This window comes from Eptesicus fuscus, chromosome 5 (assembly GCF_027574615.1).
Source record: "Eptesicus fuscus isolate TK198812 chromosome 5, DD_ASM_mEF_20220401, whole genome shotgun sequence".
Lineage (NCBI taxonomy): Eukaryota > Metazoa > Chordata > Mammalia > Chiroptera > Vespertilionidae > Eptesicus > Eptesicus fuscus.
This window is the reverse complement of record NC_072477.1, coordinates 94,646,321-94,673,363: the sequence shown is the minus strand read 5'-3', so window position 1 is coordinate 94,673,363 and position 27,043 is coordinate 94,646,321. Positions and strand designations below refer to the sequence as shown.

General features: G+C 40.4%; 1 protein-coding gene across 1 annotated transcript in view; it reads left to right on the top strand.

The window, feature by feature from the left end:
- Positions 1 to 26,462, top strand: part of ANKRD26 (ankyrin repeat domain containing 26) — a 111,164-nt gene extending 84,702 nt beyond the window's left edge. The window contains exons 29-33 of the mRNA XM_054716586.1: positions 3,908 to 4,198; positions 5,123 to 5,337; positions 6,990 to 7,218; positions 25,137 to 25,182; positions 26,275 to 26,462. Of these exons, the coding sequence (XP_054572561.1) occupies positions 3,908 to 4,198; positions 5,123 to 5,337; positions 6,990 to 7,218; positions 25,137 to 25,182; positions 26,275 to 26,402 (909 nt within the window). The 3' untranslated portion in view covers positions 26,403 to 26,462. The remainder of the gene's footprint in view (positions 1 to 3,907; positions 4,199 to 5,122; positions 5,338 to 6,989; positions 7,219 to 25,136; positions 25,183 to 26,274) is intronic.
- The last annotated feature ends 581 nt before the right edge of the window (positions 26,463 to 27,043 follow it).

Sequence of the window (27,043 nt, the reverse complement as noted above, 5' to 3'; positions counted from 1 at the left end):
AAGAAGCTTGTGTCTGTCATTTTACTTTTTACCCAATCCCAAAGGTCCTCCCTACTCTGATTTCTCCTGCCTCCCTATTCTATCTTCAATGGATTCATATAACCCAGTTACGTCTCCAGTTTTTATGGTAATTTGTAAAAATAGGTGAAAACTCACCATTCTCAGGAGCGTTGTCTCAATGGGTTGAGATTCTGCTTCCTGGCAGTTGTCAACAGTTTGGCTCAAACAAATTCACAAAAATTATTTACAGGTTTGAATGTTTCTTATGTTAATATGACTTAGTCATTTATTTCACTACTAGGGGCCCAGTGCATGAATTCATGCACCTTGAAAGGAACTGTGGGCTGCAAGGCTGCGGTGGGCACAGGGGCGGGTCTTGGCCCATCCTCCATGCCTCCACCTGGCCCCTCCCACCACAGCCCTCGGTCCCCCGTCTGCCGGCAGCCCTGCTCCCACTGCCACTGCTCCCACGCACTGAGAGCGCCAGCCACCCTCACACCCACTGATGGCATGGAACGATTGGGGCTGGTGCCAGCAGGGGGAGCAAGCGGTGGCTGCTGCCCCGATCGCCCCTCAGGAGCAGGGGGAGGTGAAGAAGCCCTCAGGGGCAATGGGGGCCAGCAGCCGCCACTCGCACCCACTTACGGCACCGAGTGATCGGGACTGGCGCCGGGCACTGGCAGTGGGTGTGAGCGGTGGCTCCGGTGCCAGCTGCGGGTGCGAGCAGGGCCAGCGCCAGCGGCAGCTGCTGGTCCCGATGGCCACTCAGGAGCAGGGGGAGGTGGAGAAGTCCTAAGGAGCAATCGGGGCCAGCAGCCACTGCTCACACCCACTGATGGCGCCAAGCCATTGGGGCCGGTGCCAGGTGCCGGCAGCAGGTGTGAGCGGGGCCAGCACTGGCAGCAGGTGCGAATGCCGGGTGGGACCATGGTGCGCGGGAGCGAAGAATTTTCAGTAACCACCAGAGGCTCGCCCCGATGACAGTGACCAGCACCCCACCTTGGTCTGCCTGCTGCCGATGCCTGCCATGTTCCACGTGCACCCCCTGGTGGTCAGTGCATGTCATAGCGACCGGTTGTTCAGTTGTTCATTTGTTCTGCCATTCGTTCTATTTGCATATTAACTTTTTATTATATAGGATGTTTAACTCCTAATCCATAGACTCATTGATAGATTTTACCACCTAGGGAGGAGAAGATTAAAATCCGGACTGTCACCTTTCCTCTTTGGAAATCTCTCAATTGGAAATGTCAAAATTTTAAAGCAAATTTGTGTCCCATGGAGAAGTATTGCAGTATAACATATAGATGAGGTGGTCTTACCCTCCAATACAGACAAGCTTAAAGTAAGGTAGAGGAGAAATTGTATTTAAATAGTGCCAAAAACCACTGTGTTTGTTTTACTACTGAGATTTAAAATGATTTCATAATGTTGTCTGTTCCCTCACTGAGGAGAGGAAAACTTAGTCCTGAACATGAATGATTCTCCGTGGCCCGTGGCTGTTCTCTCTGAGCTCTTTGTTCTGTCCTTTTCATAAGAAGTGACCTGGGCCTGCAGCTCTTTTCTAAGCCTGCTTCCTCCCTGTGGAACAGCTAACTCCCACAGATCTCTCTTTATGGTCTTGGTCTCCTTTAGTCCAAGCTAGCAAGCAGGGTTTTGCTACTACAGTTCTCTTAGAAGCTTTGAGTTTCTTGTGAATTTTATTGGGATTCATGCCATTAGAAAAGCCACTCTCACAAATGGTTTTCAGATAGCTGGGGCTTCCTGGAGGACATTGCCTTTAAAATTCTTACATTCTGAAAATCCTTAGAGGAATTTGAAGCACCATGCAAATCTCTCTGAGATCTTAAGGGTTTTATAGTCTTGCTTAGTCATCCTTAGACTGTTTTCCAGAAGTAACTGGATTTGATGTTAGCCCAGAAGCCATTGTTTATTTTAAAATTATTTGACAATTGGACATGTGGGAGAACCTATAAATGGGAAATGGATATTTGAAACCGTAAGTACTGGTTCTTTTATATTTAACTAGTAGCCCTGTGCATGAATCCGTGAGCCAGTAGCTCTCTGCCGCCCTCCTGTAGCTCTCCCCACCTCCCTCTCCCCACACCTCCCTCTCCCCACACCTCCCTCATAGCTTGCTGCCCTGTACCCTCCTGTAGCTTTTTGCTGCCTGCTTGTAGTTTGCTGCCCCACCCTCCTGCAGATCCGTGATCTGGTCATTACACATTGGTTGTTACGCCTCAAGGCATAGTGGATAATTAGCATATTCCTCTCTTATTATATAGGATAGTCTTTCTTTAGCTTATTTTTCTCATTGATTTCTCTGTCAGTTGCTTCATGGTGAGAATCCCTGTCATCCTTGTTTCAATGTCGTTTTGTTCACTTGCCTAGAAGCTCCTGCTGTCAGCCTCTTTAGGGGCCATCAGGCCTCCACTCGCCGTTTCTTGGAGGCCCTTTGGTTTTCATTCTCATGTTTTTCTACACTATCTCAGGTTCCACCTACCTCCTGTTCAAAGGTACCCCGACATGTGTGTGTTTTTTTCTCTTTTAGTGTTAACACTCTATTTTTAATGTCAGTATTGGTGCCAGTTATTGATTGCTGCTATATAAGACACCTCCAAAGCTAGTAGCTCAAAACAGCATTAATTTTGCTCACAAATCTGCAGTGAGGCCAGGTTCAGTAAGGCCAGCTCATTTCCTTTCCACTTGCCACCAGCTGGGATGACTTGAAGCTGGGAACTGGAATCACCTTCAGGCCTGTTCATTCACCTGTCTGTCAGGTGCAGCGGGCTTCTTGCTGGGCCGTTCGCTGGGGCAGTCTCAGCGGGTCTACACGAGGACGGGCTATGTGGCCCGGGCTGCTTCGTGCTTCACAGCATGGTGGCTCGGTTCCCAGGGCGAGCTTCCCTAGAGGGAGAGAGTCAGACGGAAGCTGTATCACCAGACATAGCAGTCACCCTGCAGTGCCACCCTATTCTGTTCACTAGAAACCGTTAGTAGTAAGGCCAGCATCTATTTCATGGAGAAGTGCCAAAGAATTTGTAGATGTGTTTTAGAAACTCCACAGCATTCACCTTGTCTGATCAAATAATCATCATATCTAAAGAAAGTAGTTTTCCCCAAGTCAGTAGGACTGACTTTCCAGCAAGTTTTTGTTGTTGTTGTTGTTGTTGTTTAGTATGTTCTCTTATTTTGTGGAAAATAACAATTTCAAGGTAGCACTACTAAAATAAGCCTTTTTGTTGTTATTTTTCTTAAAAATGTACGCTCATCTCACTAAACTTTTATAGTGGAAGATGTGATTTCTATTTAACCCTGGTAATCATTTCTTCTTGGAATGCAATTTAAATTAGCATAAAACATGTAATAACTTAATCAATAAAGAAATTAAAATTAATTAATTAATTAATTAATTAACAGCAAACATTGGTAATTCAGTCTATGATATTAGAATCTATATTTATGAGATTCATTAATTAAAGTCTTATTTTGAAAGTCTTATTTGGGGAGGCATTTATTTATTCAGGTCTAAATATCTCAATATGATGTCCCTAAAACTTTAAAAACTATGGATAATTAATATTGGGGAAGAGACTTTCTACTAAGAGGTGACTTATAGTCATTATGTGGAGGAAAGACATGAAACAGTCATAGAAAAAAGAGTATAAATTCAAGTGTACACATTGTGTGGCAAAGATGACAGTAATTAATATTTTTGTGACTCCTGATGGTTTTAACTTTGGTCTTGATCCTAAATAATTCAAAATTCCACATTCTAAGACTCTATTACAGTTACAGATAACATTTGATTGCAACTGAATTTATTTCAAAATTTGATACTGGTGTTGAGTTAGACTATTCTTAGTCTACACCTTCATAACCAAACTATATTATTTTATTCATGCAGAATGATGATCTTACAGCAAAACTGGAAAGTGCATCTTCACAGTGTATACGTCTGGATGAAAAAAATAAATTTCTTCAACAGGAGTTATTATCTATGAAAGCAATACAAAAGAAATGTGAAAAGCTAGAGAATGAAAAAAAGAAGTGGAAACAAGAAGTACTAAACCTCAATAGACTTATGGAAATGAATGTGGTAGAATTTGGTGAAGTAGAACAGTATAAACGGAAGATTGAAGAAAGAGCAAGACAGGATGTAGTAGAAAAATTAAAAGAAGTCAATCTATTTTTACAGGTTAATGATCTTAATGTGCTTTAATTCATTTCACTGTAAATTACATTGCATGTATTTTCCTACTTCCCTTAATAGCAGTTTGTTTTGTAGATTTCTGGAAGGAAGGTAGCTTTTGTTTCTCCTTCCAATATTTCCATTTTCATCATTATCACCAAATCAATCTTTCAGAATGATTTTTATTAAAGGATCATTTTATTTTTAAGACCAATGAATGTAAAATAAGACTATTAGGAAGAAAATAAAAAAATGTAATTTAAAAATTATACCATCATCTATATCATAAAAGTCTAAGCGACCATTACGGCAGAACAACCAGAATGACCGGTCGCTCTGATGAGCACTGATCACCAGGGGGCAGACGCTCAACACAGGAGCTGCCCCCTGGTGGTCAGTGTGCTCCCACAGGGGGAATGCCGCTCAGCCAGAAGCCGGGCTCATGGCTGGCGAGCACAGCCGTGATGGCAGGAGCCTCTCCCACCTCTGCGGCAGTGCTAAAGAGCAGCGAGCTGAGCAGTAAGGAGCAGCGAGCAGGCGGGTGGTAAGGAGCAAAGGGGTCCCAGACTGCAGGAGGGATGTCTGCCAAGGGGTCCTGGACTGAGATAGGGCATAGGCCGGGCTGACGTGACACCCCCCCCTCCAGTGCACGAATTTCATGCACCGGGCCTCTAATTATACTGTTCAATTTTTAAAATTTTAAATTGATTCTATTAGTCTTGAATTATCCGAATGTATGGGTATTATTAAAAGAGAGACTTTATTTTTATAATGTATATTTAGCTAACATTGATAATAAATTTTTTAAACTTCAGCTTTTTTTCATGTTTAAAGATGCTCCCTTAATCATTGATTCAAAATCAAAGGAAACAAATATAACTATTCAGATTATACTTATTTTATAAATATATATTCTTCTTATTGCTCTAGACACAAGCAGCATCTCAAGAAAATCGAGAGCAGTTAAGAGAGAATCATAATACTTCAATAAGAAGTCAGTTGGAACTCAGAATTAAAGATCTGGAATATGAACTCTTCAAAATGAAAACTTCTCAAGATTCTAAAGAAATAAATTTGGAAAAATATAAGCAACTTTACCTAGAAGAATTAGAAGATAGAAAATCATTGGCAAATAAACTAGACAAGTAAGTCAAAACACAGGTGTGGAAGACAAAGGGCAGATCAGAGAATATAAATTTACCTCAATTAGTTTCTAAAGCATAATTTTTATCGAACCAGGTTCATGAGATTAGTAGAATGTGGAAACTAAGTAGTATAATTTTGGAAAATGTTACTGAATGAACTTATCCTTCAAATCTTTGTTCAGAACAGTTTGCATTGCTCCATCATTTTTGGTTTTATGTGCCTTTATGTTTTTTCCCTTAATGTAACTAACCTGATTTACTAGTCTTTAAGCTAAGTGCTTTGAAGGTTTTATAATTTAGACAGCAATATTATTATAAAATGGTCAGAATTCCCCTAAATAGGAATATTAACGAGTTTAACTATTTTTTTGAAGTTAATAACTTAAACCCAAAGGGTTAAGTACCAGACACATTCTGGCACTTGGTAAATTTACTTTCTTGATTGTGATCTTTGTTATTATCACTAAAGGGCACCTTGAGAAAACTATCCTTACATAGAGATATATGTGTTAAATAGGGAAAGATGAACACAGGTGTGAAGGGCAGTATAATTGACAAAGTGGCTAACAGTAATAAGGTGGTCTGTCTGAGGGGGATGTGGAAGACTAAGGGCAGATCCCACCTCCAATGCCTTGATAACAATGTTATAAGCTGCTTGCCTCCAGAGCTGTTTTTATTCATTCTGATCACCAGCTAGGCCACTGGTTCCCAACTTTGTTTGGCCATGCCCCACCTCTAAAATCCTGATGCCCGCCCCCCGCCCCCCTCCGCCGCCGTGACATATAATTCTTATTATTCAAAAAGTTAACTCCTATTCACATGGAGGAAGCCTAAAAGGCCATTAATTTGGTCTAAACAAGCTTCCAAAGAACATGTCATCCATGAAAGAAAAATAAAAGAATGAAAGGACAGTTGAAGTACTGAGGAAGAAATCACTAAGAAATTGTTAAAAAATAATAATATGAAGTGACAAAATAGCAAATAAAGTTTCAAAACATACAAGTAGAGAACTGAAATGCATACATATGTCAATGTATATTTATATACTGTATATGAGGCCCCTAGAACCATAAGAAATGCAAAAAATTCAGTTAATAACTCATTCTCGAATTGCCCCCCCGTGGGGCGTGTGCCCCAGGTTGGGAACCACTGAGCTTGGCTATCTTGTTCTGCCTTAGAGGTTGTTGCTCTAAATTATGCCTTGGCAAAATGGTTAAAATCTCCAAGATAAAGAGTGTATTGTACAAGGGTGATGAAAGCAAATGCTTGACAATGTCTTAGAGAGGTGTGTTTTTTTTAATCTCTAAACTGGTTCACTAAATATGTCCAAGGGCATCTTTGAGAGTCTTCTGAGTATAGCCCTTCCAAAAGGCAGCAAGTATTATTTGATAAGCCATTTACATCACTAATAGTCATTTCTCTCTCCTCTGTGCTTTAGATTACTTGTTAGTTAGAAACCCCCATTCCACACAGGTACTTCTTTAGAACAATTTAGAACCTATACTTACGTGTACTAGGTCTGCTCTGACACATTTTCAGTGTTAAAATCCTGTTTAATGAATGGGAAATTCCATTTACTATTGTGGAACTTAAAACAATGTAAGTCACTGAGGGAAAAGGTAAGTACTGAGCATTTGTTTCAATGTTCACAGGGCTCATGAGAGGCTAGCAGAGGTCAGCACCGAACTTCTCCTGCAGAAACAGCAGAACAGACTTTTAGTCAGTGTTCCTAACACAAGGCCAGGCCTGGAGACACCTGGTGTTGGAAACGTTAATAATAGTTTTGTGCTCTATGGACATTCTACTCCAAGAGAAAACATGGTGATTCCTACCTCAAGGCCACGGATTTCAAATAACAGCATAGAGACTTACTTGATCAAGGTTTGTTATATTATCTTTTTTCCTTTGGGTTTCAGATTTTTGATACAATTCTTGCATTTAATTTGGTGAAATTCTGAGTTGTTTAATTGACTAATGCACACTAAGTAAAAGTCTTCATTATTTTGCTTACATAGAAAGGAGACAAAAATTTTACAATCTTTTCTAAGTCCCTAGGGCTTTCATTTTCAAGAAATACCTATAGTTAACTGTATTGAATAAATGTAACTAAAGTGATACATTTTAAATTTCTTGAAAAGCTGCATTAAAGTTTTATTTTAGAAATTAAATAGTATTGCCTAATGATGCTTTAGCTTACTTTCTAATGGGTTTTATTTTGGTGATGGTTCGTAATGATTTTAAAGTTTTGTTGCACCCTGTTTTTTTTTACCTCTAAGCATAAGTGAATGATTGACATCCAAGCACTTATCCATATATGGATGTAGTTATTTAAATGAAACTGAGATAAATCCTTTTATGAATTAAATAAACTTGTAACACTGAAAGGATTAATTTCTGTTTTTAAGTGAAAATTTTTGTCATCTTATGGGAGAAAACATTCTTAATTGCTATTTTACTTATAGCATTTTTTATTTCAATTTTTATCAAATGTGTTGCTGAGCAGTTGTACATTTTCTATATAGTTAAATTAAGAAAATATTTGAATTTTAAATTTTTTTAATTTATTTTTTATCTGTGAATTTTTAAAATGAAGTTCACTTATGTCTGAATACCTTGTTAGCCCTTGAATGACTGATGACTAAGATGGCAGTGATAGGGAGTCTTGAAATAGCAACTAGTTTTCATTGTGTGTCATTGTTATTAATATATCCATTCTTCATCTCATTTGTTGACTTCTTTAGCTCCAGAATTTGTTTTGTTAGAGGCGCCTCTCACAGATACCAGAGAGGTGTTACTGGACAGCCCCGAGTCAGTGGGAGAGGGCTGTCCGCAGCCTCAATCCCTGTCTTCTCATATAAGTGAATTAACACGAGAGACCTTGATTGCATTGTGTAAAGCCAATTTATTAAAGCAATTAAAACATGCAAAGCAAATTAAAGAAGCAAAGCAAACAAGCCTATTCATCTGGCTTATGAAGTGCAGATGGGCTCTCAGCTAATCAGAAGAGCGAGTTGGGTGGGGGTCCGAGGTGTTATATACCCTCCTGTCTATAGGTTTCAAAATTCCTTTGCTGATTATTTTGCAACAGGTTCATTCTCAAGGTCCCTTTTTACTTTGTTGTGGCCTTCCCAGAACTCATAAGAAGAACTTTATCTTGCCAAGCCTTGAGACTGCTGGCTTTTCTGCTGAGGAAATAGAACTGCCCTATTTTCCTTTCCCCTTCCCCCTCCCCTTTCTGCATTCTCTCCTTAGGGAGGTTTTAAAAACTTTGCTCTCAAGTATCCTTGGCTGGGGAAGATAATGCCTTGTTATTTACAAGCTGGCTGCACATTGCCCACAGAGTTTGGCCTTGTTTTAACTTTCCTATCTCAATTTCCATATTCCACCTGCCTTGGAATGCTGTAACAGTTTGATTCTTTCTGTAGTTTTCATCTCTTTGGTAAAGTACTTCAGTTTATTAATTTTTTTCTGAGCTCATTGAACTACCTTTTGAATTTGTTTGTATTTCGTTGAGTTTCTTCATGACTGCTATTTTTCTTTCTCGCTCATTTGTATCACAAACATCCATCATTTTGAGTTTCCTTCTGGAGAGTTGTGTCATTTTCTTTCTTTGTTAGTGTTACCTTGTTGGTGAGTCAAAGTATAAGAGGCTTAGCCATGGTTGTGGGACTGTCGGCCTGGGTGACCTGGGTGGTGGTACTGGTGCTGGGTTCAGATTGCCTGGATCTCAGGCCACCACCACCGTGGGAGAGAGATGTGGCCATTTGAGGCTAGCCAGTTTGTGAATCCACTGAGCTGCTGCCTCATTCCCTCTGGCCACTGTGCTGTGGCCAGGAGGCTGGAGACTTCTCTCTGCCGCTGCTACATTAGTCTGGGTGGTGTGAGCACCACTGAAGCTGAGGAGGGATCTGGATTTTGGAGGGGGAGGGTGGATGGAATGCTGCTGGACTGTTACCCCTGCTGGCTGTGGTGTGGGAGCTACACCCCCACTCCTCCACTGCCACTGTGTTTGCTGGGGCTATAGGTTCATCCTTGTCCTTGGACAACTGCAGCTAAAGGCCTGTCCCTATTCTCCCCCACATCCTGCCTCTCCTGCACATTCCAGTACACCCACTTTCTGAGATGCTGGTGTATGGACCTTTCAGTGTGTCGAGCAGAGGAACCTTATTGGGTTCTGGATGTCCGGCTAGTTGTATATGTCAGGGGAGATGTAAAGGGGTGTCTCACTTCCCCGTGATGCTGATGTCACTCACTAAAATTTCCATTTCAATCAATGCACGTTGGTTTGTGATTTTCATTGTGCTTTTATGGTCTTCTTAATGCAGGGAAAATAGCATAAGAGACCTGTGCTAAATGAGGCTTTAACCTTCTTTTTCATTTGGCTTCATCAAAACACATCAGAGAAGAGCAAAGCTAAGGACTTTTAGATAGCCTTTTGACCAAATAAGGTCTAAGTGCTTCCAAGTTGTAAAACTGGACCAATAAGTACAAAAAGAAAATGGATGTCAAATACTTCTGTAAATTGTTAAGCATGATGCACACCTAAAATATTCTTGTTAGTTCTCACTGGAAAATTCAGATAACGTCTTATTTTATAAGATGAAGATGAAAGAGTGTATAAATGCAAAAGCAATGCAAGATATTTTTGTCGAAATTTTTCCCTTTAATTAATGTTTGGGGAGGAATAAAATGTTTATTTTTTTGATATTTCTAGATAAATTGGAAAAAATAGTTTATTTTAAACTGAATGTTGGTTCCAAAGTATACATAGTTTCCTTGTGGGGCATTGGTCCGCCACATCAAGCTGGACTTAATAAGAGAGTAAAAAGCACCACTCTATCAAGATATAAAGAGAGGCTGCAAAAGCTCTACAGAATGCCTGGAAAGACTTACTAAACAGTTGTTGTTTACAGAATTCTTAGATTTACAGAAAGAAGGTAACTTCTGAAGTTGCTGGGAATTTAATTATTACCACTAGGAAAATATAAAATAATTCTATGACAGGTGGTAATATGCTATCTAAAATGATAGAAAGGGATGGGTTTTGGATGGGGCTTTATAAAACAAGAAAAGATTTTTAAGCTGTGATTCTGGAGGGTAAAATGTTAAAAATAGCATTAATACTAAATTGTTTATCAATCCCCTTTTTTGTAAGGCATTAATATTTTGGACTATTCCTACTATGAAATGCTATCTTATTCAGCATTATTTTTCCAGTTTTAAGGATAATAATTATAATAAAGTAATGCTCTATCTAATCTGTGCTTTCAGTTCTACTGGTTGTTGAAGCAATATTTAGAATATTGCTTTCAGAATATTTACCGTATTTTCCGGCTTATAAGACGATTTTTTAACCCAGGAAAATCTTCTCAAAAGTCGGGGTCGTCTTATACGCCGGGTGTCCTCTTATAGGGCGGGTGCTGAAACTTCCGAGCCAGACTGGAGATTCTGCTGTCGCCGCATACTGTGGGGGGATCTCAAAAACGGCTGCACTCCATTCATTTCAATGGAGCCAGACGGAGTCCGCAAGTGTCTCCGGTCGGCTCCTTTTTGTGCCACAAACGGTCTCCGGTCTCCGTCCGGCTCCATTGAAATGAATGGAGTGTGGCCGGGTGCTCACCGCATATGGCGGGGATGCAGCCATGGCCGATTTTGAGCTCCCCCCCCACCGTATGAGGCGACCGTATGAAAGCAGCAAGGGCGGCGCTGTACAAGTACGGTAGAAGAAAATCCACTCACCAGGATTCGTGGAAAGAAGTGACTTAACGCGGTCCCGATGACAAGGTGAGGGGGCGCCTCACCAGGAAGGTGTAAGTGAAGGGTGGAGCAAGCTGCAGGCGTCCGGGATGCCCGGGGTATGGAAAAAAGAGATAGAGCGGCGCTGTGCCCAGAAAAACACGCCTCTTTCACCCGTCTGGCCCGCCCTGGTATCCTATTACCGTACCTCCTCCTCTGCCTCTCAGATCTCGCTCCGGAGGACTGCAGTGAAGCAGCGTTGCTAACTCGCCAGGGACTTGCCCAGCACTTGCTCTCTCTGTTTGTTTGTTATCTTCCTCCTATCATCATCAGTTCCAGTTTGGTTGACAGCTTAGAAAACAAATAGCGTGGCAGCTCCCATGGGTTTATTGTATTATCCTTCCTTTCAGCTTTAGAGTGAATTAGGAGAAGTTTAATCCACTTGCACTGTTTTATGTTTACATGTTTGATGACAAACAGCCTTATGTTTATAAGTGACAGTTTTCCTGCTAAGTACCTGCATGTCATAGGCAATTGAATTAAAATTACCATATTGAAATCAAATCTGATGTTTTTTTTAATTTTTATTTGGTGTGCATTGGAAGAGGGGTAGTCTTCCAAACTCTATATTTTGGAGTATATCCCAAACTCTATATTTTAACTGGAAAAGTTGGGGGTCGTCTTATATGCCCAGTCGTCTTATACACTGGAAAATACGGTAGATTTGTTGCCTCTCTCACCATTACATGAAAGTTAGCCTTGCCCACTGGATTCCATTTAGTGGTATAGATTACTACGTATCTATTTTCCTAATTTTTACCTTTAGTTTTCACATTCTAGTTTAATCCTGGGGTATTTATCCTACACATCAGAAGTAATTTTACAGTTTTATCCAATTGTATTATTTAATGATATTATAAAATACAAAAGTTTAAAAAATTAGCTTTAACAGATATATATTAATAGATTTTCTTGCATATAGAATTTTTCCCTAAGAACTAAAACTTAAAAATTTATTCCAGACAATTTTATAACAGATGAAATTTCTCTGGTTTCAAAATGTTTTATGTTCAAGCATTTTTTTCATATCTGTGTGCCTAACATTGCATAGCCATGATAGTTACTCAATCACTGTTTTTTAAATCTGTGTTAAATAGAAAGACTCAATTTTACATTGATTGATTTTGGATTTTTGGTCCATTGCTGACACTTTAAGAAAATTTCAAATTATTTATTTATGTAATTTATTTTACATTTCTCAAATGTCATTTCAGTTTAGCAACTTTTCTATACAAATACATGAACTCTACATGGCAGGCAGAACATTGTGTCTCAGCAGAACGTTGAGTTACAGTTCTTCTCTACTAAAAATAGGCAGTGCCTCTCTACTCTAAATTTTAAATCTAATCAAACTATCACAGTAGTTATGCTAGTTTCTCACAAGGCAGAGACAAGTTTAATAAACTTGTTTATTGTATCAGTTATATGCTCTATATAATTGTTTATGTCCCCATGTCATTTTGCCCACTTATAGACAATTGTCCCATAGTCATTTTATCTTTTGAAGGATACAGATAATTGCTCAACTTCTTACTATTCTTTTTCATTCATTTTCTCTGTACTTAACTTTTAAGCCCCTTGATCAACAAAGTTTTCTTCAGTTCTTTACTCTGTAGGAAAGTACATTTATAATATTCACAGACTAACAAGTATATTTCTTTTGCACATTAACCTTTTTACAGTTGTATACTAAAACTCAATGTTTCAAATGGGTAAACTTACTTGATTTTATTACAATTTATATTACACTAGCGGTCCGGTGCACGAATTTGTGCACCAGTGGGATCCCTCGGCCTGGCCTGCAGGATCAGGCTGAAACCGGCTCTCTGACATCCCCCGAGGGGTCCCGGATTGCAAGATGGTGCAGGCCAGGCCAAGAGACCCCACCAGTGCACGATCAGGGCCGGGGAGGGACGTGGGAGGTTGGCCAGCCAGGGAAGGACCATGGGAGGGCTCCAGGGTATGTCTGGCACGTCTCACTCAGTCCCGATCGGCCAGACCCCAGCAGCAAGTTCACCTACCAGTTGGAGTATTTGCCCCCTGGTGGTCAGTGCACATCATAGCGAGCAGTTGAGCGGCCTTAACATATCATTAGCATTGATTGGTTGAACGGACAACTGGACACTTAGCATATTAGGCTTTTATTATATAGGATTTATTTTTTTTTAATTTAAAATCATTCATAAAATAAGAATGATAACAAATTTTAACTTAAAAGTATCAATAGTTACTGAAAATATATTAACTTTGGAAATGTTTGTGTGTGCGGTTTGTCAAATTGGTCTCAAAAAGAGAATGCAACATTATTTTTCAACCTGTAATCTATACGGTATATATAAAAGCCTAAGCGACTGAACGACCGTCGACCAGTCGCTATGAAGTGCACTGACCACCAGGGGCCAGATGCTCAATGCAGGATCTTCCCCCTGGTGGTCAGTGCACTCCCACAGCCAACCTCCCATGGCCAGCCAACCTCCCGCGGTTCCTCCTTCCTTTTTTATGGGCAAGTAGTATTCCATTGTGTAAATGTACGACAGCTTTTTTATACACACATCTACTGATGGACACTTGGGCTGCTTCTAAATCTTGGCTATCTATAATAATCTATAATAATAAAAGCGTAATATGCTAATTAGACTGGATGGCCAAACAGCAGAACGACCTTCTGTATGAAGCCAGGGCTGCAAGGGCCGAGGCAGCCATTGCGGCTGCGAGGGCCTAGCCCCTTGCACAAATTTCATGCATCGGGCCTCTAGTTATAAATAATGGCACAATGAACATAGGGATGCATATATTTTTTCAAATTAGTATTTCAGGTTTCTTTGGATATATTCCCAGAAGTGGAATCGCTGTGTGAAAAGGCAGTTCCATTTTTATTCTTTGAGGTAATTCTATACTGCTTTCCACAGTGGCTGCACCAGTCTGTAATCCCACCAACAGTGTACTGTGGTTCCCTTTCCTCCACATCCTCATCAACACTTGTTGTTTGTTGATTTATTGATGGGTAGCCATTCTGGCAGATGTGAGGTGATACCTCATTGTGGTTCTTTCTTAAGATTGTTGTTGCTATTTGGGGTCTTTTGTGGTTCTATATAAATTTTTGGAATATTTGTTCTAATTTGAAATATGTCACTGGTGTCTTGATAGGAGTTGCATTAAATCTGTAGATTCCTTGGGGTAGTATGGACACTTCAATGATGTTCATTCTTCCTATGTATGAACACAGTATATGCTCCCACTTATTTGTATACTAGGGCAGTGGTTGGCAAACTCATTAGTCAACAGAGCCAAATATCAACAGTACAACGATTGAAATTTCTTTTGAGAGCCAGTTTTTTTAAACTTAAACTTCTTCTAACGCTACTTCTTCAAAATAGACTCACCCAGGCCGTGGTATTTTGTGGAAGAGCCACACTCAAGGGGCCTAAGAGCTGCATGTGGCTCGCAAGCCGCAGTTTGCCGACCACGGCACTAGGGGCCCAGTTTACAAATTTGTGCACCTTGAAAGGAACTGTGGGCTACCATGGACACAGGGGCAGGTCTCGGCCCATCCTCCGTGCCCCCACCCAGCCCCTCCAGCCACGGCCCCGAGTCCCCTGTCTGCCGACAGTCCCCACCACCACCACTGCTCCCATGTATTGACAGCGCCAGCCCCACTCGCACCCACTGATGGCGTGGAGTGATTGGGGCCAGCGCCGTCAGTGGGTGTGAGCAGCAGCTGCTGCCCTGATCGCCCCTCAGGAGCAGGGGGAGGTAGAGAAGCCCTCAGGAGTGATCGGCAGCCACCACTCACACCCACTGACTTCGCCGAGCAATTGGGACCGGCTCCGGAAACTACAGCGGGTGCAAGCGGCGGCTCCTGTGCCAGCTGTGGGTGCGAGAGGCAGCTGCTGGTCCTGATTGCCCCTCAGGAGCAGGGGGAGGTGAGAAGCCCTGAGGGGTAATCGGGGCCAGCAGCCACCGCTCACACCCGCTGACAGCCCTAAGCAATCAGGGCCTGTGCCAGGCGCCAGCAGCAAGTGCGAGCATCAGATGGGACCCTGGCCTGCAGGAGCAAAGACTTTTCAGTAACCACCAGAGGCTCGCCCCAATGACAGCTACTGGCGCCCTACCTTGGTCTGGCGCCCCCACTCACCTGCTCCACCATCCTGCTGCAGCCAATGCCCACCATATTCCACACTCTGCCGCCTGCTGCCGATGCCTGCCATGTTCTGCGCGTGTCCCCTGGTGGTCAGCACACGTCATAGTGACTGGTTGTTTGGTTGTTCCGCCATTTGGTCAATTTGCATATTAGGGTATATAGATAGATAGATAGATAGATAGATAGATAGATAGATATAGACTAGAGGCCCAGTGCATGAAATTCCTGCACGGGGGGGTGTCCCTCAGCCCAGCCTGCACCCTCTCCAATCTGGCACCCCTTGAGGGATGTCCCACCACCCGTTTAGGCCCGATCCCACTGGATTGGGCCTAAATGGTTGGTCAGACATCCCTCTCACAATCCAGGACTGCTGGCTTCCAACTGCCCTCCCCTGCAGGCCTGTCCTCCCCAACTGCCCTCCCCTGCTGGCCTGGTCACCCCTAACTGCCCTTCCTTGATGGCCTGGTCACCCCCAACTGCCCTCCTTCTGCTGGCCTAGTCACCCCTATCTTCCCACACCTGCCCTCCCCTGCAGGTCATCTTGTGGCGGCCATCTTGTGTCCACATGGGGGCAGCCATCTTTGACCACATGGGGGTGGCCATCTTGTGTCTTGGTGTGGTGGTCAATTTGCATATTACTCTTTTATTAGATTAGATAGGATTCCATAATTTCTTTCCTCATTATCTTATAATTTTCTAAGTACAGGTCTTTTATATCTTTTATTAACATTTTTCCTAGGTTGCATTTTCATTTGTTTCAAGGTATCTTTTTATTTCTTCCTTGATCTCATTATTAACCTAGTCATTATTTAGTAACATTATTTAGCCTCATGTTTTTGTGTGTTTTTTAGTTTTTTTTCTTGTGATTGATTTCTAGTTTCATACTATTATGGTCAGAGAAGATGCTTGATATTACTTCAATCTTGGTGGATTTATTAAGACTTATTTTGTGTCCTAACATGTGGTCTATCTTTGAGAATGTTCCATGTGCACTTGAGAAGAATGTATATTCTGCTGCTTTAGGTAAAATATTCTGAATATATCAATTAAGCCCATCTGACCTAGTGTGTCATTTAAGGCCACCGTTTCCTTGTTGATTTTCTGTCTGGAAGAGCTATTCATTGATGTCAAAGGGGTGTTAAAATCCCCTACTATGACTGCATTACTGTCGATCATTATTTGCTTTACAAATTTAGGTTCTCCTCTGTTGGGTGCATAAATGTCTACAGGGTTAATACAAAGTTTTATCCTCTTGTTGGATTGTTCCCTTTATCATTATGCCATGTCCTTCTTTGTCTCTTGCTATAGCCTTTATTTTAACATTTATTTATCTTATATAAGTATTGCTACCCCAGATTTTATTTTCATTTACATTTGCATGAAATGTCTTTTCCCCTCTATTTTTAGTCTGTGTGTATCTTTTGTTCTGAGTTAGGTCTCTTATAGATAATAGCACATACATGGGTCTTGTTTTCTTATCCATTCAGCTACCTTCTGTCTTTTGATTGAAGCCTATAAGCCATTCACATTTAAAGTGATTATTGCTAGGTACTTGTTAATTGCCATTTCATTCTTTTAACTCTATTCCTCTGTCCTCCTTCCTCTTCCTCCTCTTCCTCCTCCTCCTCCTCCTCCTCCTCCTCCCCTTTTTCCTCCTTCCCTTACTCCTCCTCCTCTCCTCCCACCCCCATCTTCCTCCTCCTCCTGGTTCTTCAAACAGGCCCTTTAACATTTCTTGTAATATCGGTTTGGTAATAACAAACTCCTTTAGTTTTTTCATGTCTGGGAAGCTTTTTATTTGTCCTTCAATTTTAAATGATAGCTTTGCTGGGTAAAGTAGTCTTGGTTGTAGGTCCTTGCTTTTAATTTTGATTATTTCATGTCAATCCCTTCTGGCATGAACTGTCTCTGTTAAGAAATCAGATGACAGTCTAATGGGAATTCCCTTGTAGATAACTGTCTTTCTCTTGTGGCTTTTAAGTTTCTTTGTTTGTCTTTAACCTTTGCCGTATTAATTAGGATATGTCTTGTTTTAGGCCTCTTTGGGTCCATCTTGTTTGCAACTCTTTGAGCTTCTTGGACTTGTGTGTATTTTAACTTCACCAAGCTAGGGAAGTTTTCAGTCATTATTTCTTCAAATAGGTTCTCAATTCCTTGTTCTCTCTCTTCTTCTGGTACTGCTGTGATGCACATGTTGTTAAGCTTTATGTTGTCCCAAAGATCCCTTAAACTATCCTCATTTTTAAAAATTCTTTTCTCCTTTTGCTGCTCTGATTGTATTTTTTTCTACTTTCTCTTCCAAACTGCTGATTCAATCCTCTGCTTCAGCCAACCTACCATTTATTTCTTCCAGTGTATTCATCATTTCATATAATGTATTCTTCATTTCTGACTGGTCTTTTTTGATGGTATCTATGTCCTTTTTCATGCTGTTGAGTATCCTTATAACCATTACTTTGAACTCTATATCCTATAAATTGCTTACCTCCATTTCATTTAGCTCTCTTTCTATCATTTGGAGCCTATTTCTTTGTCTCCCCTATTTCTTTGCCTCTTTGTTTTTTTCTATGTGTTAGATCAGTGATGGGCAACGTTTTGAGCTTGGTGTGTCAAATTTCACCAAAAAACTGAGCATAACTCAGGTAGTGTGTCACTTTGAGGAAAAAACATTATTTCGTGATATTTATAGTTTAAATAACATAAATGTATAATTGTTACATATAATTGTATTTAATAAACCAAAAACTAAATATTTAACTTACCTGCTTAGTGACTTCTTTGTTCATCCATCAGTCGGTTTCTTTTGTTGGTCTTGATATTATTTAGCTTGTGTGGGGTGCCGTGAACTAAGATAAGTGAGGGGGAGGGGGAATTCTTTAACTAAACTGCCTATTAGTGACTTTTTTGTTGCTGAATTTCATTGGCTAAATCTTCAGTTGAAGGTTGGTATTTTGTATACTTCAGGCCCAAGCAAGCGCTACTAACTTCATCTGTCAATCTGTTTCTTTTGTTGGTTTTGATATTATTTAACGCTGAGAATAAGGCCTCACAAAAATATGTAGAGGGAAAAATTGTGAGTAAAGTCATTGCTATATTTTTCAGGGTGCTAAAAGTGTCTGGTAGTTGGTTCCAGGCACTCCAAATTTCCTGTTCGTAGTGACACTCCTCTTGATTCTCCAAGAGGCACCTTTCCAGATTCTCAAGCTTTGACCTCAAGTCGACAAACACCTGAGCCCAGATACTATCTTGAAATTCTGCAAGTTGCATCTCCAAATTATCAATTTGCATCCATTGGAAACCATTTAATTCCAAACTACTGTAGACTACTACATCAGGATACTTAATTATGTTCATGGTCTGTTATAGACTTATAAATTGACTAAATCTATCACTAAACTGGTCAAGTAATGAGTCTAAAACATGCTGGTACTTCATATGCAAGAGTTCCATTTCATTTTGTACAGCTGCACTGGCCTTCTCAAAATACTTTGTTACTCGAGGAAAATACTTACAAGTTTTAGTTTCTACATCTCGCTTGAAAATTTTAACTTTACTTTCAAAAGCTTTTATGTATCCAAACATAACGTCAATACTTTTGCCAAAACCTTGTAACTTTAAATTCAATTCATTAATATGAACAGAGAGATTTGTAAAAAAAATCAGGGTGTTGACCCACTTATCATCATTAAGCTGAGGAAAGTTTCCCAGATCCTTATCGTCAAGAAATACCTTAATTTCTTCAAAGCACTCCACAAAGCGCTCAAGAACTTTGCCTCGGCTCAGCCATCTTACATTATTGTACATCAGCAGTCCACTGTAGGTGGAATCAACCTCCAGTAAAAGTGCTGAAAATTCTCGCTTGTGAAGGGGGCGAGCAGCTATTAAATTAACTATTTTTGTAACAACTGACATTAAGTCGTTTAAGTCGGTGAATCCTGCCTTGGCACATAAAGCCTCCTGATGGATAATACAATGAAAAGGCACAATCGGATGTCCAATAGCTTCTGTAAACAATTTGACAAATCCGACCTTTTCCCCCACCATATTTGGTGCCCCATCTGTCGTCACTGACACAACTTTAGAGATATCAATGCTTAGGTCACGAAATGTTTGTATAACAACCTTGCATATTTCGCTTCCTGATTTACTTGTTGACACTGATACTAACTTTATCAACTCTTCTCTTATTGTGAGACCATCAGAATATCGACCAATAACAGCCAACAGAGCATGTGATGTGACATCAGTAGTTTCATCAAGAGAGATCGAAAAATATTTACACTTTCTTATGTCTCTCTTTAATTGATGTTATACGTTTGTGTTCAGTCTCATTATTCGGTCTTTTATGATATTTCTACTGAGTGGTAACTCAGATATTCTCTTAATAATTGCATCTTTATTCTGCATATCGTGAAATAGAACTGGTGCACATCTTAGGAGAGTTTCTTTAATAAATTCTCCCTCACTGAGCGCTTTTCCATGCTGAGCTATAGAGTGAGCAATGCTCAAACTTGCAGATGTTAAATTTGTAGAGCCTTTCATAAATTTAAGGATGGAATTAGATTGGCTCTTATAAAGGTGTAGCTGCCTGGAAATGTATTCCTTCCTTTCATCCTCACTATTTTCCAAGAGCTGGGAATGATTTGTTTCAAACTGTCTATTTATATTCCACGTTCTGCTTACTACCGTTTCAGTACATAGAACGCAAAATGATCTGCCATTTTTTTCTATAAAGCCATACATCTCGGTCCATGTCTCTTGAAAGGGTCGGCCACTGCTACTACCACTTCCTTTACTTAACCTTAGTTTTTAATATTTTGGGTTCTCCATCAGGGGGGCAGTGACAGAAGATAGAATTATAGATAGCTTGTTAGGCCTGCAGGCAATTAGGGGTTAGCTAGCCTAACTAACCACAAAATGGTGCATATAACTGTCTTTTAGGAAAGGGCAGGGTTAATAAGCAGAAATAGGGGTTAATAAGGATGCACAACAGTAATAGTGAAATGGAGTCTGCACTATGGAGCAAGATGGTGTTCCTTACGTGAATTAAAATGGCTGCCGCTATTTCTAATGGCGGGAAATGGTACCCATAGCATGCCACAAACCCTCGCCTCTCCCAGCCTCCCCCTCACTTATCTCAGTAATGATGGATTAGAAATCCATGACACCCCAGAACAGTAGATAATGGTTGCTGTGGTTAACTGTTATTTGGTTACTGGTAATGGCAGGGCCCCCAGAGATGTGTCCCCTGCTGCGTTCCGCTGCTCCCTGCTCTGCCGGCGGAAGTGAGGGCAAAGATCCCGGCTCCCGGCTTAACCGGAAATCCCAGAACTAGACGCTCTGTGCCGGACTTCTGTTGTTTTGGCCTACAGACCTCCGGCACAGAGTGTCTAATAGGCGAGGATGAAACATTTGCGACTAGAGTCTTGGAGCTAACTCCAAGACTCTAGTCGCAAATGTTTCATCCTCAGGAGCAGCAAATGTTTCATCCTCGGCATGTGGCCACCTCAGCGGCCGCATGTCATCAGAAATGGCTACGCGTGTCAGTGCTGACACGCGTGTCATAGGTTCGCCATCACTGTGTTAGATAGATCTTCCATGACTCCCAGTCTTATGTAGTAGGTGTCCTGTGGATTCCAGTGGTGCAGTCTCCTTGATCACCTGAACTGGTTGTTACAGGAATGTCCCTTGTGTATGCTATGTGGGCCCTCCTATTATAATTGAGTCTTGGTTGCTATTGGCCTGTTTGTGCATGGGATAAACTCAGGCTAGCTAACTGTGAGGCTCAACCCCAACCAAGGTTTGTGAGCTGCTGTGCAGGTGCTGACTATAAGAAGCAGAATTTGCCTCAGCAGGGTTTAGTGCCTGCCAAGATCTCCCTTTGGATATGCTGCTTGTGAAACTTATTGGATCCTTCTCTGATTTTGTCTGAAGCTAGCCACTGGGTGTGTTTGTTTTGGGCCTCTTCGGAGGGACTTTGGCACATGCTAATGTAAGAAGCTGCCTGTTACTGTCCCTCAACAACCTGTTTGCAACTACAAATGATGTATAGTTTCTGGCTGCCTCTGTGGGCCTGTGTGTATGAGGGAATGACAAAGCTACTCACCATGGTCAGCTTTTATCAGCATCTGTCCCAGGTGCATGTCAGAAAAAGTCCCAAGGCACCCCAAGATCTACCTTGGCCTGCCTCTGCCTGCAGGCCGCCTGTTATGCTCACTCACTGAAAGAGCCTCTCGGTGTAAACTCCAAGGGCTAGGACGAGAGGGAGTCCAGAGGATGGGATCATTGCTTTCCTCCAGGCTGATGCCACATGAAAGATGACATCCGTGGTATGGGAAAATGACTCAGCACGGGGATCCTAGTGGCTGTCCCTTTAGCTCCTTTCACAGAATAATTCCCAGACTTCATCACATGACTCTAGTCTGCTCTACCCTCCCTCTGCAGGAGGCCATGGTGAGTGGAAGTCTCAGTGTGGTTTCTTTTGTAAATACTTGGTTATAAAACTTCTCTTCAGCTTCTTTTCAGTTTGTTATTCAGGATGATTGTTCTATAATTTAGCGGTAATTCCAATTTTGTCCGGAGAGGAGGTGAGTGTAGCTTCCTTCTACTCTACCACCATCTTGGATCTTGTATTGGTTTCTTTGTTACTAAAATTAAAGATTTTCTGAAATATTTTGTGTCCATATGAATAAAACAATGTTTCAGTCATAATATAGACCACAAAATAGCTTTATGTGGGGGTTTTTTGCCACTAGAATTTTCACATGACCTTGACAGTGCCACTTTCATCATTTTAGATTGAAAAATCAGTAGCATAGAATATACCTTAAAATTTTAATTTTAAAAGTGTAAGAATAGAAAGCTCATTTTAAGGCAAAATCCATTAAAATATTAAAAAACTGATTAAACTTTTAAATTTTTATTTTTACTTTTTAAAAATTTAAATAATTTTTTATTTTTTAATTACAGTCGACATACAATATTATATTAGTTTCAGGTTTACACCCCAGTGCTTAGACATTATATAACTTAGATCATCTTGATAAATCTCATACACATCTGACACCATACATAGTTATTAGAATATTATTTACTATATTCCCTATGCTATACTATACATCCCTATTACTCTTCTGTAATAACCAATATATACTTCTTAATCCTTTTTCCTATTTCATTCATCCCCCAAACTCCTCCCATCTGGCAACCGTCAAAATGTTCTCTGTATCTATGAATGTGATCCTGTTCTGCTTGTTCACTTACTTTGTTTTCTAGATTCAATTGTTGATAGATACGTATTTATTGCCATTTATTTGTTCATATTTTTTCCTTCTCTTAAAAGAGACCCTTTAACATTTCATGGGTCTTTGCTTTTTATCACTTTGAATATTTTCGTGTCAATCCCTTCTGACCTGCAAACTTTCTGTTGAGAAATTAGCTGATAGTCTTCTGGGAGCTCTCCCTTGTAGGTACTACTGCTTTTCTCATGCTGCTGTTAAGATTCTGTATTTGCCTTTAAACTTTTGCATTTCAATTATGATGTATCTTGCTATGGGCCTCTTTGGGTTCATCTGTTTTGGGCGTCTCTGCTCTTCCTGGATTTGTATGTTTATTTCCTTCACCAGGTTAGAGTTTTTTTATCATTACTTTTTCAAATAGGTTTCAATTTCTTGTTCTGTCTCTTCTCTTTCCAGCACCCCCATGATGTGAATGTTGGTAGGCTTGAAGTTGTCCCAGAGGCTCCTTACACTATCCTCATTTTTAAAAATTTCTTTTCTGTTCTGATTGGATGTTTTTTGCTTCCTTGTATATCAACTTTCTGATTTATTCTTGGCTTCATCTACTCTACTGTTCATTTCCCTGTAAATTATTCTTCATTTCAGTTAGTGCATTCTTTGTGGGGTTTTTTTTATGGTTTCCATGTATTTTATTATGCTGTTGATGTTCTTCCTAAGGTCACTGAGCAACCTTATAACCTGTGTTTTTAACTCTGCATCTAGTAGATAGCTCATCTCCATTTTGTTTAGTTCTTTTTCTGGAGTTTTATTCTATTCTTTCATTTGTGATTTTTTTCTCCTCACTTTGGTGGCCTCCTTTGGTTTGTGTCTATGTACTAGATAGAGCTGCTACATCTCCCAAGCTTGGTAGAGTGGCCTAATCTAGTGGCTGTTCTGTAGGGTCCAACTGCATAGCCTCCTCAATCACACAGGCTGGGCACTCCAGGTGCACACCCCCCTTCCTTTTGTGGGCTATATACTGTATACCCTCCTGTTATAGTTGGCCTTTGATTGCTGTAAGTGGGAGCGATTTACCCCCTGGCCTATCAGCTGCATGGAATGGCTGTGACCACCAACCACCACAAAGGATTAGCTGTGTAGGGGCCCACCCTACTGGGCAGCTCTAACTTCCTCGGGGCTCTGGTGCCAGCTGAGTCCCGCCTCTTGAGCGTTTCATTTGTGGAGGTGGTTGGGTGGTGCTTCGATATGGTCTGAAGCTGTCCACTGGTTTTGCTGGTTCTGGGGCCTTCTGGGAGGTGCTGGCCAAGGTTAGCTGTCACCCATGTTCTACCTGGGACAGCACAGCATGAGTTACAAAGCAATCTGAAGATAGCTGGGTTTGGAGGCGCCCAAGCTGCGAACTAATACTGACTGCTGCTAGTACTGTGTCTGGGGCCACTTAACAAAGAGGTACATGGCACACTGAGGCTAGATGCTGCTTGTTTGAAAGATTTTAGGAAAATCTGAAGCATGAGCCAAGACACGGTATTCATATGGAAAAGCCACTGGGAACAGCTTGGGTGGCGCCACATGTTGGTTTTGGTGGAGTCTCGGGGGATCACCAGGGCACGCAAACAGTGCAAGCCTGGTTGATGGAGCCTCAGATATAATGCCTGCCTGCCCTCTCTGTGCCAGTGGGGGGTGGGGTGGGTCTTAGAATAGGAACAATGGCCTCTGCCAGCAGTTTTGTCTGGCAGAAAGCTGTGCTCTTGCCCTGATGCCAGACAATTCAGTTCCTCCTCATATGGAGCTGCTGCCACAGCACTAGAGCTCAGAGGCTGTGAGTCCAGAGTAATTCTGTGCATGATCCCTTTAAGAGGAACTGCCTGGGACTCCCAGCAGCCCTCAGTCTCCCTCAGCCACAATCCCTGCTGGTTGTTATAGCCAGAAGTTATGGGGACTTCTCTTCCTGGCATTTGAACCCTGGGCTGGGGTACCTGGTGTGGGGCTGGGATCCCTCACTCCTCAGCGGACCTCGGCAGCCAAGATACCTCTGCTGATTTATGTGGGTGTGGGACCAACCTGTTTCCACTGTCCTCCCCTCCTACCAGTCTCAATGTGCCTTCGTATTTGAATCCCTAGTTGGAGAACTTTCATTCAGATAGATTTCAGGCAGTTCTGAATGATGGTTGTTCTGTAGTTTTGTTGTAGTTTTGATGTGGTTGTGGGAGGATTCGAGTCCCACATTTACCTATACTGCCATCTTGCCAGGAAGTATCTGATTAAATTTTTATAAAGGGCAGTTTTTCTAAGAATTTCAAAGTTATGCATTATGTGTAAAATATGGCTTGACATGTTTAAGCTTCTTTGTACTAGTGAGATCATGTTTATTCAATAGACCAATATTAATTATACTTTTTATCAGATTAATATAAATAGCATTACTAGTACACATCCCTGTTTTCCATGATCTAAAATTATAATAAGAATTTATTTTACTTTAGTTATGTGATTATTTTTCTGTTTATGTAATCCCCAAGTTAGGTCTGGTCTCTAAAGGATACTTTTCATAGGCTGTTTATCATTCCTATAATAATGTCTCATGTTTTACTTAAAAACAACAAATAATATTTGACTTATTTCAGATGCAGCAGGACTTTGAAAAAACTCTAACTAGAGAATTAAAAGAAGGTATGTTGCCAAAATTTATTAATTAAATTTAGATAGCATTGATTTCTGAAATAAACTGTAAATAGTAAGTGGCATTTGTTTCCATGTTTGGGTAACATATACTGCATTAAATATTTTCTTATACATAATGAAAATGTGAAAGCATAAATATTCATAAGGAAGAATATACTTGTTTTGCATTTATTCATCACATTCCATAGCTTTTTAAAAATCTCAAAAGTCCATGTACCTCTTTTCATTTCTGGCTGTCCCCTTCCTTTCCTCTGCCATCCCTATGAAACTGTCAACCTACACACTGAAACTGTCAGAAAACTGGGCTTCATCCACTTCTCATGTTTTTGCTAGTGATGTGATACTTAGTCAAGCAGTTACAGTTCATATAGCTATCACCCGAGGGGCGACATTTAGATCTCCAGTCATTGACTTTGTCATTGGTTTACCTTTTACCCTCAGGAAAATCCCCAGATTCCTTTGCATGGAGTAAAAATACCACAGTCCATTTAGTTCTTGCCATATAATTCAGTCATTTCTAGATGCTCCTTACCCTACTCTGCCCTTTGCTCTAGCATCTCGGCAAACTGGACTACTTATAATTCTACAGTGCTCTTCCTCACCTCTAATCTTGGCATCTGCTGCATTTCTCTTTCTGGCATACCTTTTCCTTGTCCTTCAGGTATGAACTTAAAAATCCCTCTACCAAAAAGCCGACAAGAATGACACAAAACTGGGATGTCCCTTCTGTGTGCTCCAATGGTGCCCTGTTTGTATTTTTTTTTTTCAGTACATATGACTCTGAGTGAAAACTGCCTACTTATCTGTCTTTTCAGTTTGACTCTGTCATCTTTGTCTTGTAACTCCAGCGCTTGTCATATTACCTTAGTGCATAGTGTTGAATAAATGAATGAAAGACAAGAAAACTAGAAGCTTTGATAGCCACAATGTCAACCAATTCAGTGTGCAACCATGGGCAAATTATATTTCATAGTAATCTTGTGTTATGTACTGTAGTCATATATAGATGTTTTATTCTCCTTAACACTTTTATTTAGCTATAGTTTAGGTAAAGAATGTAATTCTTTCTTTTTTTTCCAGATGCTGCTGAATTTGAATCTGAATCCTATCCTGTAGGATCAGTTGATCAGTCAAATTCATATGAAGACTTACTTTTGAAAACGTCACGAGAATATGTACAGATTTTGAAGAAAAATTATATGATCTGAAACATAAATAGTAAAAATGTATTTACTGGACTATTTACAAAACATTTTTATTATTTTCTATTAAACACATGACATGTGAAATCTTTATTAAAGAAAAATATTTTTGGATCACATTTGTGTGATGAAAATTTATATAGTATTTTAAACTCTGTTTCTTGGCATCTAATTAACTTTTAAGCAGATTTTGTAGGTTAAAGCCAGCACTGTTTAGTTTTACAAACTCAAACTATCGAAATGCCAGCTCTTTGAACAACACCCAAACAACCAAGTTGTCATTCATACTCTAGCTATATAATTGATAGCTTTTGTGAATTTTTCAATTTTATCTCTATATTTGGTCCTAAAGATTTAGACAGACATCATTTTTATATCTGCTGCTATGGCTACTGTCAAAGTTTGGATATATTACCATTGTTATGGTGCCATTAGACTTATCAACTATAACACATAATGTATCATATGTAATATGTATAATATATGAAGCATTTGTAAGTTGTAGACATGGTGCCTCTTTACTCCTAAAGACTTTAGTGTGTAATTCCTAAGAAAAAGGAACTGTAGTATAATTCTCAAAATCAGGGAATTAAAATTGGTTCAGTATTAGTATTTAATATTGGATCTTATTCAGATTTTTCCAATCA